Source organism: Haemaphysalis longicornis, unplaced genomic scaffold (assembly GCF_048455015.1).
Source record: "Haemaphysalis longicornis isolate Haplotype H1 unplaced genomic scaffold, Haemaphysalis longicornis Haplotype H1 scaffold_12, whole genome shotgun sequence".
Classification (NCBI taxonomy): Eukaryota; Metazoa; Arthropoda; class Arachnida; order Ixodida; family Ixodidae; genus Haemaphysalis; species Haemaphysalis longicornis.
Genome location: NW_027526225.1, coordinates 28,305,142 through 28,320,537, shown reverse-complemented (window position 1 = coordinate 28,320,537; position 15,396 = coordinate 28,305,142). Strand labels below are relative to the sequence as shown.

At 49.2% G+C, this 15,396-nt stretch overlaps 1 protein-coding gene and 1 non-coding gene across 6 annotated transcripts in view; both read left to right on the top strand.

The window, feature by feature from the left end:
- The window catches only part of LOC144162534 (uncharacterized), a 584,817-nt gene that overhangs the window by 520,885 nt on the left and 48,536 nt on the right, over positions 1–15,396 (top strand). For all 5 annotated transcript variants that reach the window (XM_077693110.1, XM_077693111.1, XM_077693108.1 and 2 more), the window contains 2 exons: positions 2,488–2,697; positions 15,364–15,396. The exon at positions 15,364–15,396 is cut by the window's right edge and continues 131 nt beyond it. In XM_077693110.1, coding sequence (XP_077549236.1) covers positions 2,488–2,697; positions 15,364–15,396 — 243 coding nt within the window. The remainder of the gene's footprint in view (positions 1–2,487; positions 2,698–15,363) is intronic.
- LOC144163430 (U1 spliceosomal RNA) lies at positions 9,509–9,674 on the top strand. The gene has a single exon (XR_013320933.1). It is a non-coding gene; the product is annotated as a U1 spliceosomal RNA (small nuclear RNA).

Genomic DNA, 15,396 nt, shown 5'->3' with positions numbered 1-15,396 from the left:
ACCGCAATCACTGGCACATACACGGAGGCGTAATTTATTTATTGACATGACTACACAAGGGTGTCGCTTAAACAAGGCGAATTCTCGATCGCGCAAAGCTATGGTCGATCTATTAGCGCTGTTCTCTCCGCCACCCTCTTTTGTGTCTCGTGTTTTGTGCGCTTATCGTTAATGGTGACCGGTAAATCCAGTGACGCGACGAGAAAGCGATTTCTGTGGTTAACTGCGTTGTCAGCATCCATTTGCAAGCTTTCAACAGCCGATTGGTTTATCGATTGTTCGTTCCGTTTACCTCTGTTTGATTCGGTATGCACTCATTGGTTACACGATTGAAAGAAGACTCGTCAATTTACTCGTTGCTTGTTAGGCTTTTGTGCTGCTTTGTACTTCGTGGTGCTTTTGACAAGAACCGAGTTTATATTTATTGAAAATTGTATTCTTTTTTCTTTTATAACGCAATTACGCTTTGTTTATGTCTAAATACGAAAGAAAAAAACCTTGGTGTCGGGCGCTTCGACGCACGAACGGGCGCGGGCCGTGGGACGAGCAGCGGACAAATGAAACACACGTGTCGCGCGCCGCCTTGAAACGCCGTGCATTCCGTGGAAGGTCGCGCCTGCTCACACCGGATGCGCTAATGGCCAGCACATGGGGTTGGACCCCCACGAAGGACTCGCTCTTCCCCCTTCCCCGGCCCCAGCGGCAAGACGAGGGGATGAAGACAAGAGAGACGCGGTCCGGGCGCGGGAGAGCTCGGCCCGCCGTCTTCGAGCTCCGCGCGAGTCCTGTTTTTTAGTCGCCCGCCGGGCTGTAAATAAATGTGCAGTTTTTGTATCGGAGGCTGAGTTTGTCGGTTGAGGATACCCGGGGTCAGATCCTCAGCGCTGCTGCGGCTTGGAGGAGAAGCCCCGGGGAAAAGAACATCCCGAAGATAACTCTTGGGATATGTTTTGCGTTCCCTGCAAAATGTGGTCAACTGCAGTATCAACTTAGTGAGCAGCTTCTTACATTAACGTTATATCGTTCTACTCTATATTGCATTTTCAATGCAGTGCTCACGTCGTGTTTTACCCCGCTCTGTTGCTGTTGCACCGCTGCACCGGAACGGTCCCCCAGGGCTTAGTCAAGCTGTTTGCAGCTTTTATCCCCCGGCAACCATCCAGACAATGTCGTCTGGAAAATAAAAGACGAATTTAATTCAATTGACCCGATCCGATTCGCTATATTCCATTGCTAGATAGGTAGGTACAAGCACAGAAACTTCCGGTGCGATGCATAAAGTTTATTCAACGTTCTGATATGACGCGCCCCGTCCGTAAACCTAGCAAAAAAAAAAAAAAACACTCCTTTTTACGAAAAGAATGCGTAGAACTGAGCCCCAAAAAACATTTTAAAAATGAGTCTCGCAAGAAAAAGGGCACTACTGGGGCTCGAACCCAGTTCGTATCCGCCAAAACCTGGGTCTTCACCTCTCTTAAAAAGGGCATTGACATCACTCCGCGCACAATTCGCTTCTTGCCTCTTCAAGATGTTAATCGGGTTCCGCATGATGTTCTTTTTCTGCTGGGATTGTTAGCTTGTGGAAGCGCCGCATGATTGATCGGCATGCGGAACCCCCTAGGCCAATCAAGTGCATTTTTCGGGAGCAGGCGGCGTTGACGCGAAGCGTTTAGCGGTGCGCGGTGATCCACCGGAGTGGCTGCACCTTTTGGATACGTGCGTCTGCTCTCCTGAGCGTTGAAATTGGGCCGAATTTTGTTACACCGATGTGCCTAGAGCCACCAGCTCAAAGCGTAGCTTATTTATAGTGGCTCTAGATGTGCCTATTCTCCATTGTCTATTAGCTTTTAGGTTGCGTGTAAATTGTCATGTGTGAGTTTGGGTAATTTTAATACGCATTAATAAAAAAACTGTGGTTGATTTCTATTTCATAGGAATCAGTAAAACATGAAAGTGAAATGTGCAGCGAAATCTGAAGCTGAGCGTGATTTCCGGGTCGGCGGCTGTCTTGTGGGTGTGCTTGGCGAGCGGCGTCCTGCTGGTGAATCGCTTCGGCAAAAGTGTACTGGCGTCATTTCGGTGACGGATATGACGTCAGTGAAATCTTGGTGTATGCCGGCATAAAACACTTTTGTGTTAAAATATAAAACCCGAAAACGAACACCCCTAACTACTGTAACGTACCCATTAGTATTAAAGGTTGCTTCCCCGCAAGAAGACCCTATGTGCAGGGGTGCACCCCTTACAGGCCGCTTTCTTCATTGTACTGGCGTCATTTCCACGTCAGTGAAATCTTTGTGAATCTTAGAATAAAACACTTTCGTGTTTTAAAAAAAACAGGCCGAACAGCGGCTGTGTTTTCACAGTTGCTCAAATTAACAGGAGTGTTGGAAGCTAGGCACTAGGTGGCGCTGGATGCGCACGGTAAGTGGCGGGGGTTTGCAGCCACCGCTACAGGGGAGCGGACTGTCGCCTCCCTTTGCGCAGGCCCGGGAGCAGTCAGAGCACTACGAGGCCGTGGGCGCCTCGTGCCGCGCCGTGAACGCGCGCAGTGACCTGGCGGGATTCGTGCGCACCCTGTGCGCCTCGGACCCTCGGAGCGGCAACGCCGGGGGCGCCCTGCCGCCGGTGACGGCGCACCCTCGGCACCCGTTCGTGCCGCCCAGGGCCAGCGACGACGAGTCCGTCTCGTCCGGGGTGAGTCGTTGTTTAATTAATTGGTTGGTTGTGGGGTTTGACGCGCCCAAGCCACACCTCGGCTATTGTGTACTAGAAGAGAGAGGTGTGCCGTTTGGGGCTGGTTGGTGGGGGTTCCCTTTCGCGCTGAAAATTTGTGCTGAGGAGATGATGATGATGATGATGATTGCTAGTGGTGTCCCCTTTGTAGCGGGGTGATGACGTGTCATTACCCTGTTCCTGTTGTGCGCACTGCCCCTGACGGCCGTTGCTTACCAGATGAATTCCCAAGTTTTGTTTATTAAATTCATCCTTATTTATTGCCGTAAATGGTATTATTTCTTTTATAAGGGCATAATGTTTTATAAAAACCTAAAATAACTGTTGAGTTTGGTTTAGAAATTTCTAGGTGCACTGGCTTCAACACGAGTTGTCTGAGGAACGCTTGCGCTCCATTGATTTTTTTCATCGCAAAATGGACCCACGCTCTCCATTGGTTTGGCGCCGCACGATACACTTGTATATTATAGTACACTGTGCCTGGGTTATGAGGCCCGCAGTAGTGGAGGCATCCGGAGTAAGTTCCGCCACCTGCAGGGTATCTTTGACGTGCACCAAAATTTCGACACATGGGAAGCGTTTTCGCTTTTCGCCTTCATCTGAAGAGCCGCCGCCGGGAATCGAACCTGCGTCCTTGGGCTCAGCAGCACAACGCCTTGGCCACTGAGCCACTGCGGCGGGTCTGAGGTGAACGGCTGGGAGTGTGCGAACTCTTCTGGAGGACACTTAAAAGCCAACGGCACTCAAATTTTCGCCAATGTAATAAAAATTATGTCATTTAATGGTACACATAAAAAGAGTGCGATCTGCAAAACACTGCGTTTCAAACAGGAACGCTGGCGACGAAAACGGCTCGTGAAGATTGGCGTTTTCGGAACCAAAACTGGAAGAAAAGGTGGCCATTACCGGCGGCGTGACGTGACGTAGGTGGTTGAACGGAAGCGGGCGTGCCCATGCCGGCGGCCGCTTGCAGAAGCCTCCAAATTCGCGTGGTTACGTCGCGTTTCGCACTGTTGTCCTCTCAATTTCCGCTACCCGCCAAAGGCACCCCGCAGGGCTCAATACTCTCCTACACTCCTTTCAATGTAGCCTTAAAAGAGTACTGACACAAAATTTCGAAGGCGAGATAACTTCGGAGACAGATTGGTGTGAACACACCTACATCATCTGCAAAATATCAGCGGCAAATACAGCCTAGAACATATTTAAAATCAATTTTAAAGTGTGCGAAACGCAACCAAGCAGCCAGCGGGCGACCTCGCGCGATCGACACTCCCTGGACATTTTGTAAATAAACAACATCCAAACACGTCACGAGGTTGTGCTGGCATGACCGCTTCCACACTGCTGGCGTTTCGCGCCGGCTCGCCGCTCCGATCGGAGGTCGGAACTTGCTGAACAACGAACGATCCGATCGTTGGCGGCGGAGGCGCCGGGACTTCGTTGGCTCATCGGGCAGCTGGCCGCGACCTAAGTTCTACAGCGATTCCAGGCACTCTATTTTTATTTCTTTTTATTACACTGGACGCGAAAACGCGCCGGGGACACGAAAAGCTCACTGAGCGAGCCGCACGGTCGCTGTGCAGGCGGCGGCCACGGCCGCGAAGTGGCGAAGGCCGGCGCAGGTATACCTACCTGCATTGCTCTTCGAAGCACGGGCGGGGTGCCTGAGAACCTTGGCATACACAGGTATCTACAGGCAACAGGATGAAACACGTGCATCCTGCGGCAGTGATCGGGAAAGTAGAGACCATATTGTCAGGGGCTGCACAGAGATACGACCACCGCGGGGTAAGGGGGAAACGACGACGTTGGCGGAGGCTTCAGGATTTGTGGTGAGAGGGAGCCGCAACTTCACGGCCATAGAGGTGATGAAGAGGTTACTGGAGTGGTGGTGGTTTAAGATAAGTAGGGAAGGGATGGGTACGCAGGCAGAGTAGTCATACGGATGAGAATTTAGAACAACGGGGGGGGGGGGAGAAAAAGGGGGGGGAGCGATGAGAGTTTAAAACAGGGGTGAGGGGGAGATGGGGGAGGCAAATCTTTTAGGTTAGCTGTGAGTGGGGGAAGCAAGTTGAATAAAACAGGCAAGTCGGTTGCTGACAACCGACGCCCCTATTCAAAGGGACAGCTACTAATCATCATCATCATCATCGTCATCACCAGCTCGAGCGATAGCTTGTTACCTCTGCACGAACCGGGACTCAAGTCCCGAACAAGGCAGCACATACGAGAAAGGAGTAAATGATGCAATGGCGGTTTCCATTAAAAATCATCATCTGCACCGCTTACGAGAGCGGCAATCGAATATCCGATGCAGTGTCAAGCCTAACACATCTGTAAGCAGACCGTAAGGCAGACTGGCCGGCTGCTCCCAGCGCGCGTCTCTCCACCCACTGTCTCGAGCGTCGCGCGTCGTTCTCCGGCCGCGGCAGGAATTTGCACTCGTGGCGTCTACATAATGTCCACGGTCGCTTTCTAATTAAGCGGCTGACGAGATCAGTACGTGGGGGCATTAGCAGAAGCTGCCGCCGACGCGTAATCGACCGTGCAAGGCAGCTCTGCTCTGTGATATCCGTCCGACAGTCCCGTGGGCAGCTTTGTTTATATACCAAATTCATCCTTTCGCGGCACCCGCTCAATCCTAAACTGCGACTGGCCGCATTAACAACGTCTTTAATTAAACAACCGTCACGCGCGGAAGCAAATGAGGTTTCTACACGTGATAAATAGGCCGTTAGCTACTTATCGCAACAACAAAAAAAAAAGAAGATGCAAAATTTTTTCGTCAGTGTCCCTTTAATGCCCCTTGCTCGGGCTTTGCGACAAATGCCCACACCACACAGCGCCTTGTACGCCGACGATATCACAGTTTGAATGCCACGAGGCAGCGACGCGCATATCCAACACGGCCACAACAATCACAGCGACAGCAGGACTATCCTGCTCCTCCCACAAATCACAGCGCCCTCTTCTCCCACCCACCCATCGACCCAAACAATGGGCATACAAGTCGCTTTGTCGGGCTCTACCATACCAGTAGCAAACAAGATTAAAATACCAGGGCCCACTATCCAGCGAAATCGACTCAACACAAGCACCATCCACCAACTCAAGGCCCACGCCGACCAAATATCGGGACACCTACGGCGCGTCATCGCGCGAGGACATGGCCTTCGGGAGTCAGATCGCAACAAGATTACCACACGCCCTTTCACCCCACGCATTCCGTATACCCTACCATATTTCGCCATCACCCGCACCGAACGGACACGAACCGAGGCCATACTACCGGCTACCCCTCATCGCTGCATCCGAAGCACACCGACAAGCCAAACTCTCCCGCCTTGCCCTAACCCACACCCGGAGAACCATCCCATTCTCCCTCAAAATTAACCCGCCCGTCCACCACTCCCCCTCCAGAATATCGAGAGGTTCTCTATCCCCTCCATATCCCCCGCAACATGCGCCCCACCTATCGCACAGACCGTCGCCTGGCGAGAGCACGCCCAACGCTTCCCTGCCTCCTCGGACAAAGCATACGTTGACGCTGCAGAACAGCAACCCCGCCATACCTGCGTCAAAGCAGCAGTGAACCACACCCCAACCCACGAAATAAGATTTAGCGCAACGAAAGACACGGGTGGTTAAAAGGACGGGACGGGCGCTAACTCGCAACTGGATTTTTATTTAAAAGACGGCATGCGTATATACATTCGGCGTAATCGCACACGTGTACTAAAAAAAGCTAACAGGCATCCGCTGAAGGCACACACCAACAAACATCAAGAAAGTTATCAAGGAACGCACACTCTTTTCCGCAGTTATCTCCATTTCGCTTGATCCGCTACTTCCCGTGCCGTGACGTCCTGACTTCGTTTCAGAATTTCAGATTAAATAGACTATGGGCAGTTATTTTTGCCTTGGCATATTTGCCAGAGTAGCAGTCCTTGGCGTAGCGAGTAAAAAGGCCAGGTTGTTTGCTTGCTCGTATGTATGGTATCGAAAATCAGCTTTGGTTAGCCGTCGCCTACGCTATCAGCCCTTTTATTTTTATTTAAACATCTCACAGTTTTTTTAGCACTGCGGGGTTACACAATCGGTGGGCTACAGTACACATTACATACTCTACTCGACGCTTAGTATGAAAGATTGCACATGCAACAAATCTAAACAAGGAAGGCATACATTTTACACGAGTAACATACCGTACAGGCTTTACAGGTTACAACATTTATCTGCGTATGGGATTACTGATTAACACTCTTCATTACAAACCTTCTTAAAATGTATCAATTCGTGACAAGATGATACACACATTCACACGGTGGTTGCAGGTTATAGTCAATGATAAACTGTTTTTTGCTGTGTATTTACGTGCAGACAGCATCGCGAATATTTGTTCAGTAACTTTCACCTCGCTGCACATCGAGGATTGAATTGTAAAATCGGTTTGCAAGCGTATGGTAGCTTCCAAAGCTAGATAAGGCATTGAAGCGCAAGAAAGCTACTTATGCACCGCAAATAGGTACTTCCGCCAGGGACATGTGCAGTTGATAACAGTTTAATTTCAGGTAAACAAAATTTAACACTCTACAAAGGTAAGTATACTTTATTTCTCTCATACAAATTAATGTCATTTATCATTTAGCACAGGAGCAGTTTCGCTAGCTTTCGCACTTCGCGAAGACGACGGCCGACTTTTGTCCGGATATATTTATTAACTTGAGCAAGGCTGGTTTTAGTTCACTTAGCGAGGGAGGAAAAGGTAACCCTAAATGTTTCTACCGGCGCGTAGAACAACTCAAGTTAGGCCGCTTAACTTTTGGAGGTTTCTAAGGGCTGGAGGGGGAGTGGGGTCAGCCCAGATACAGGAAATAATGCCCGCGGAAGTGCAAGTGGTCAAGAGTTTATAAATGATTTTTTTTTTGTGGCAGATGCAATATGAATGATAAATGGACAAGCAAGTGCGCCTTCCGCGCTCTTTTTTTTCAGTAAAAATATTATTTTCAAGTAAAAAGGTCTTGCTATCTCCAGAAACATCGCAAGCGCGTGCATGGTTTGTTGGCTTCTAAAAAATTCCGGGTATTGCTACCTATGCGGTTAGTTTTAAAAAATGTGTTGCTGATGGCGAGACAGCGTGGCGGTGTAGCAGAGAAATCCCCAGCGAACGCATCCCTGCGCACGGCAGCGCGCCGCGCCAGTCGCCGGGCAAGCCTGAGCTCCACGGGACAACTTCCTCTTTTCTGTCACTGGCCATTCGGAACTTGTTTCGGCAACTCTCCGCCAGGTGCAAACATCGTCTGCTAAGAGCTACTTTGTACGCTTGCAGTTATTGCGTTATGTAGGTCTCTGGCTTAGAACTTCGCCATGGTGATTTTTACGGCATGCTTAAACAACTTATTCGGATCAAATTTAGGCAAAAAAAAATTTGAGTGCAGTGGGCCTTTAATGAAAGGAGGACGTACTTTTTAGGCCCCTGACACAGCAAGGACGGGGTTTTAAAGCTCTTCTGGGTTTCCTGAAATACTCCGGTGTACGTGTGTGTGTGCATGTGTTTCGGACGATGTTTTTCTTTCGTTTGTAATGTTACTATTAATAAGCATTTAACCCTCATCACATATTCACCAACCATCTGAGGCAGACCTCCCAGCATTATGCAGGGCTTACCTCTCCGGTCTCATTGCAGGATTATCTCTCTCCCAAAAGGGGAAGACGTTTCGGCTCTCTCCAGTGCCATAGTGGTTTCGAAGTGGATTATCGCGTACTCCCACTTATCCAGCTTGCTCGTTCTCCGGTGTCCCGTTCGGCCAGACACTCGACGTATTCAAACCAAACTGCGGGCTTGAAATAACTACGGTCATGCTGTCAGTGCCGGCGGGGTCAATGAAAACGGTGGGTGGCGCAATTGCGATCACCCACGGCGAACAGGAAGAGTCGGCATCAGTTTTGTGAGGATTTTTTTTAAATATTTGAAACCGTAGGGATCAGTCGAGAATCGCTTTGGCTTTACGTCAACGCGCCTCTGTAAAACTCAACAGCCGTGCAACCAAAAAGAAAGGTTCTGGCCTGCTACTTCTGCGGGGAAAAAACTGTAAGGGCCAGGGTATTTCCCGGTTTATTTTTATGCCATGCAAAGTCAGTGGTAGCAGAGAGAGAGAGAGAGAGAGAGAGAGAGAGAGAGAGAGAGAGAGAGAGAGAGAGAGAGAGAGAGAGAGAAAGAGAGAGAGAGAGAAAGAGAGAGAGAGAGAGAAAGAGAGAGAGAGAGAAAGACCTGCTTAGCATCAGATGGACGCAAAAAAAGGCTCTCGTGAAAGCCCTCCACACATAATTCCAGCTGATTCGCATACATAAATAATTCAATTGTGGCGGATTCATAACGTCACCGTCATCTCTCGGCTTCAAAAAATGGCGCGTTCTTCTCGGTTTGTGCGATGGGTTGTTTATTGAAGCTCTTCGCGCGCCCGCTTTACCTGAACGTATTTACTGCTCCATTGTGCGTATACCGTTACTCGGACAGCTGCGAGCAGGCTCGGAGAGGACCTCGCGGTTTCCGGTCCCTGTTTAAACATTAAATGGCACCTGTTTACCAGAAAACGTCGCGTTTGAATAACAGGTCACGGCACCGACACATGTCAGCAGCAGACGACCGCAATTCCGCGTTTTTAGGAGCGCTTGGTGGCCGAAACTCGGCTACCTCAACCAACGCATAACCGGAGCCTCGGCAACGTTCCCTTTCCGAGCGGTTTCGAGGCGTGAGACCGCCGAAAGCATACTTACCTGGTGCTGGGGTGGACGTGTTCACGAAAGCGCCGCCTCCGGGTCGAGGCGTGTCCATGGCACTGCGGCCGCAGCTGACACCTGCCACGGAGCCTTAGCGGTGACGTGGGGCATTAAATTTTTGCCTGGCGGGGCACAGCGTCCGCGCTACGCCCCGCCCGACAGTTTGCTTTCCAAAGACAGAACGAAGGACACTGACGCTCTTTACCTTGCTGTACCGCTCACCCAGCGGAAAAAGACGACAGAAAAAAATTCTGTAGTTTTGTCGTATTTTCGCGTGTCGTACTGTCGTCTTGTCGTATTCTTGTCGTGTCCCGATTCTGGTGTTCCATCGTGTGTCGTATTCCTGTCCTGATTTTGATGTTCCGCCGTGCCGAATTCGTGTCTTGCCGGGATCCTGATGTTCCGTCAGTAGTTGCACATGGTTTGATTGTTATCGCCCATTGTGAAGGGTAGCGTAAATGGCAGCTCTGTTGTGGCTACAGGAATGTTTGTCGTTGAGAAAATTGACTTTGTCGTTACGACAGAAATGTGTGTCATAGCAACAGATGGGTTTGTCATAACCGCGGGATTTCTGTTGTCACAACAAAGTTTTTTTTTTTTTTTTTTTTGTCGTACGACGGGAATTCTTGTTAGGTTTTTGCGGTATTCCTGTTCTGATTTTAGACTGGGCAGGCATTTCCTACACTGTAAAAGTTCAGATTAGATTCAGATTACAGGGTTTAACGCGTCGAAGGTATACACCTGCCGAAGCTCCGGATTATTTCTGACCACCTGCAGGAGATCTTTGACGTGCGCCGAAATCTCGAACACACGTGCGTTTTCTCTTTTCGCTTCCATCAGAAATGCGGCCACCGCGGCCGCGATCGAACCGGCAGTGTTCTTGGGCTCGGCAGCACAACGCCTTGGCCGCGGAGCCACCGCAGCGGTTCTAAACCGTAAAAGTGACTCCAACGCGTTCATCTTCGCGGTGTTGGAGAAACATCAGGCTTAGGCAGAATAAATGGTTTCAAATGAATAAGTTTGGGGTTTGTGAGCACCCTCTGCTTCTTCCATTTATTTTAGAAGGTCCCCTGCTACACTCTTCTCTGCTATTCTAAAAACCTGAAGTATTTTTGCAACGTAATAAGCTTATCCGCTACGTACGTCAGGTGGCCACGAGAGCGAAACATTACTGCTCTGCGCCCACCAGATAACTCGCTCGTTTTCTTTTTAAATAGGAAAGTGTTTTATTCCTGGATACACCAAGATTTGAGTGACGTCATATTCGTCACTGAAATGACGCCAGTACAACGAAGGAAGCGGCCGGTAAAGGGTGCACCCCTGCACACACGGTCGTCTTGCGGGGAAGCAACCTTTAGTACTAAAGAGTACGTTATGTTTAGGATTGTTCGTTTTCGGGTTTTATATTTTAACACAAAAGTGTTTTATGCCGCGATGCCCCAAGATTTCACTGACGTCATATCCGTCACGAAAATGACGCCAGTACACCTTTGCCGAAGCGATTTACCAGCAGGACGTCGCTCGCCAAGCACACCCGCAAGACAGCCTCCGACCCGCAAAGCATGCTCAGCTGCAGATTTCGCGGCACATTTCGCTTTCGTGTTTCACCGATTCCTATGGCAGGAATCAACCACAGTTTTTTTTTCTCCTTGGTCTGGGTATTGTTTGTGGGCTTTAGTGGCGTCACTAGAGCCATATCGAGGTTGTGGCCAGCGTTCTTTCAGTCGCAGCAATAAGCGCATCCGACAACCACGTTCACAACAATCCCAGCGAGTATGTGCTGAGGCCAGCACATACTCGCTGAGGCCAGCACATACACGAATTGCCGCTATGTGCTGGAGTTAACTGTAGCTTTTGAATGCCTTCCCGGCACGAAGGCGTAAATGAGTGGTTACCGGCAGTGTCGCGGGGAAGCTAGGCAACGAGATTTCTTGACCATGATTGTAACTGTTGCTGCTTATCCAGTCTCGAAAAAAAAATTTGGTGCTAAATAATGTACCGTGGCAGCGTTATTTTAAACACATCAGCACACGATAGTTAAAGGGACCCTGCAACACTTTCGATAAGCGCCTTCACTCTTTCCTTCGCATCTGGAACCACTGCGAAAGCTATAGTTATCGCCAGCATGGAGAGGCACTGCGGGATTTGCTCGTCGCACGAGATACGCCTACCATTTCTGCATTGTTTTTTGTGACTTTTCTAAAAAGTTGCTATCGAAAAGCGTTCATTGCTGCAACTGAAGGAAAACCGGCCAACAGCCGCTACATGGCCTTAGTGACGTAATTCGAGCCGTTGAAGAACGTCAAGACCGGGAAAGAGAGAAAAATCTTTTGAGCGAGTTTACAAGTTATCTGGTGGGCATGGAGCAGTAATTTTTGGCTGAGGCACTTTTCGACCCCTAATCTAAGTGCTGGGTGTGTTGGGTGACTACGTTCTGCAAGCATTTAAGATTTCAAGAAAAGTTGAAAAAAGTGTTGCAGTGTCTCTTTAAACCAGCGAGACGATTGTCTCCTTGTATTTTGCACGGGCTATTGTGAATCGTGCACTCGCCAATCAGATAATCGCTTTTTAACGGGCACGTGAGCGCAATTGTGGCGGTACAAATCACGATGACTCTGGACGCACAGTCTTTGTCAAAATTTTCCGGGGCATGCCAAAAGTGCACGCGCTACAAAAAGTTCAAAGTGAAAGCTTACCTCTCGAGCGAGGCTGAAACTTCTTATGCCAGAAAGCTCAAGAAAACACCTCTCTTTCTTGCTGTCATAAAATAGTTTGGTCAGAGTTGAAAGTCAAGCTGTTGTTTTTTTTTAATTCCTTGTAGATCAGAAGCCTTCTGCCTGGGCTAGAAAATTATTACAATGACTGTACGTCCATAAATAGACGTAGCCTTACGGTTATTGTTGAGGTGAATAAGGGTACGAGCTCAGCAATTTGCTCTTTAACTAGTTGCTCGCAATTCGTGAACAAATGATGCCCACGCGCGACGTGGTCTCTAGCACAGCTGCCCTTCGACACAAACAAACGGCGATTTTTTTTTTTTTCATTTGCCTGAGGCATGATTTGGAAAAGCCATCGTTCACCGACGCTGCGATTAATTTGCCGTCAATTCAAACCCCGAAAGAGAAGTACATCTCGTTTTGTTTGAATTTCCCGCTTTAATACGCGCGCCTCAGTCACCGGCTCGATCGACGCGAAACTTGCTGCCCGCTTCGCAGAGCACGACCATTCGGAGTTCTACTTGCAAGGTTGTAAGAGGTTGATCACTGAAACGCACTGTGTCGCAGCACATATAGGAGATATGCTTAAAAAGACGTCCGTGACGTCATCGTTTCGCTGGACGAAACCACCGCCGCCAAATTTGCGTCTCTAACGCAGCTATGACGCTACCGCTTAAATATCGGTAATCATTAGAGAGTTTTAGCAGTCCGTCTGCTCCATCGTTCACGTAGTTACCATGTTGACCGGGACCCGACTGCGCCTGCGCAAGCAGGAAGGGCGAGGAGGCGCACCCCACCGCGATGAATGCACGGGAATGGCGAGGGCCGGCCCGTGGAACTAATCCACCCTACCGCGACGAATGCACAAGTGCCCAGACGGGTCCCGGTCAACGCGGTAACCACGTACATCACGGAGCATACGGAGTGCTAAAACTCTCTATTGTTGGCCTTACTACGAACCAGTTTTTTTCCAGCACTGGGTTTCGATGCGATCGGTGAGCAAATCTCTGCATTGCCGAAAATGCGGGCATCCGTTATGTTGAGGAAAATTCCCGTTTTTCAGAAGTTTTACGTACTTTACGAGGTCTAGGCATTATGCGTAATTGTTGGCCGCATCGATGTAAAAGTGAGGGATGATATTGTGAAATCCTTGCGTTGCTGCTGACTAGACAGAAAAAAATTTTACAAACTTCAGCCTGCTTACGTAGTTTGAAGGAGAACGCTTACCGATGATCAAAGACTTCTTTGCTGCGACATCCTGTTAACGTCTGTTTCTTCGCATTCGTTTCTCCGTCTTTCACTTGGACATGCAGCCTGGCCGAAATTCGCGCGGAAGCTTCGTCGCAGTGAGAGCTCTCCTCCACGTGCACCTGTTCTGCTCCCGTGCCGTCACGATCATGTTCCACGCGGCACGCACTAGGCCAGCTTTTGTTCCTCCCCTGGCAGGGTGCCGGGTTAACCACGATAAAATTTCGCAAACTAAACCCCGGGCACTTGTAGCGCCTGTAAAGCTTGCTTCACCGCCACAGTGTACGTGTGAGGTGGTGCACCCTTTACAGGCATTGCCCTTCACGCGTTTCTTTTTAAGTGACTCAGTCGGCGCTCCTCAGAAGAATACACGAGGTGTAGATCTTTAGAGCGAAGACTCTATTACCACGCAGTTGAAGCTAGCCACTCAAGGCCTGCTTACTTTGTAGATTTACGTAAACCGCTCTCAACCTCTACGTCATATCAGGCGCCTGGCCCGACCCGGTGAAGTAGTACTTGGAAGTTGTAAAACACAGCGCTAAGTTGACATTGACCTGGAGGCGAAGGACGGCGGGACACGAGATGCACACATACGAAAGTGCAACTATCAACTGGCTTTATCTTCCAACCCGATCGGAAAGCATTGGAAACGTAAACATGGGAAGAAAACACTCAGAACCACCACACAGAACCCCATCTGCGTTCAATTCTTGGTAGTTGTAATCGTCACCTTTTGTTCTCGAGGTCTCGCTCAAAGCTCGTCACACAGAGCTCATCGCACGAGTGAGAGAGAGGGAAGGCTAGCGCAAGAACAAGAGGTGACGATTACAACTATCAAGAATTGAACGCAGTTTTCTTCCTATGTTTACGCTTCCAATGTTTTCCGATAGGGTCAGAATATAAAGTCAGTTGATAGTTGCACTTTCGTATGTGTGCACGTGTCTCGGCGTCCTTCGTCTCCAGGTCAATGTCAACTTAGCGCAGTGTTTTATAAGTAGCAATGTACCAACTAGCACATAAGCAAGCTCCCCTTGACTATGGTACTTGGGGCAACGGCGATGTACTTGACATCCGTTCTCGATAGATATCTCAAAGCACGCGGACTTGATAGCGGTTTGTTGGCAATTATTTAAAGCTACTCTGGGAAAGGGCTGACAAAGAGAATGGCCTCGAAGCGCTTTACTTTCCTCCGCGTTTGGACGCAGCGTGAAAGGTATACGCTGATGCCGAGATGCAACTATGCTGCAAATGCACCATACGCACTCCGTTCTCCTATTGAGAGAAAAAATTCCGTTCTTCAGAAGTTTTACGTACTTTACGAGGTCTAGGCATTATGCGTAAGTGTTGAGTGCATCGTGTAAAAGAAGAAAAAATGCTCGATAAACATCACAGAACCACTGTGGTGTTTATCGAGCATTTTTGCTGTTTCGACTGCTATGGAAGCAGCCACTACGAGTGTTGTGACACCCGTGACGTAAAAAAATCGCAAAATAGCCCATTTTTTCGTTCCTTGTTTCTTTTCTTCGTGATCCCGGAGCCCCTGCTGGTGAATGCGTTTTCGCGTTATTGTATGTATGGGTGTACTATTGCTGTTTTGGTATGTTCCCAATTGCGTGCTCTTTTTGTACTGACTTCTTGATTTCCATACGTCAAAAGCTGTGACATGATGTTCACCCCTGTAATAATCCCCGTGGGGCATTTGCAGTATTCTGTAAATAAATAAATAATTTTAGGCCACGGAATAACACTGCGAGAATGTGCAGTGGGCGCGGGAAGAAGGACACAAACCTTGAGCTGGGTGTTATTATATCGAAAAATCTCGCCGGCTTATCGTTCAAAAAGCCCGCCTTCCCCTTCCCCTTGCGCATGCGCGACGCAGGACTCCCAGCAGCCCACGTTGGGCGAGCAGGTG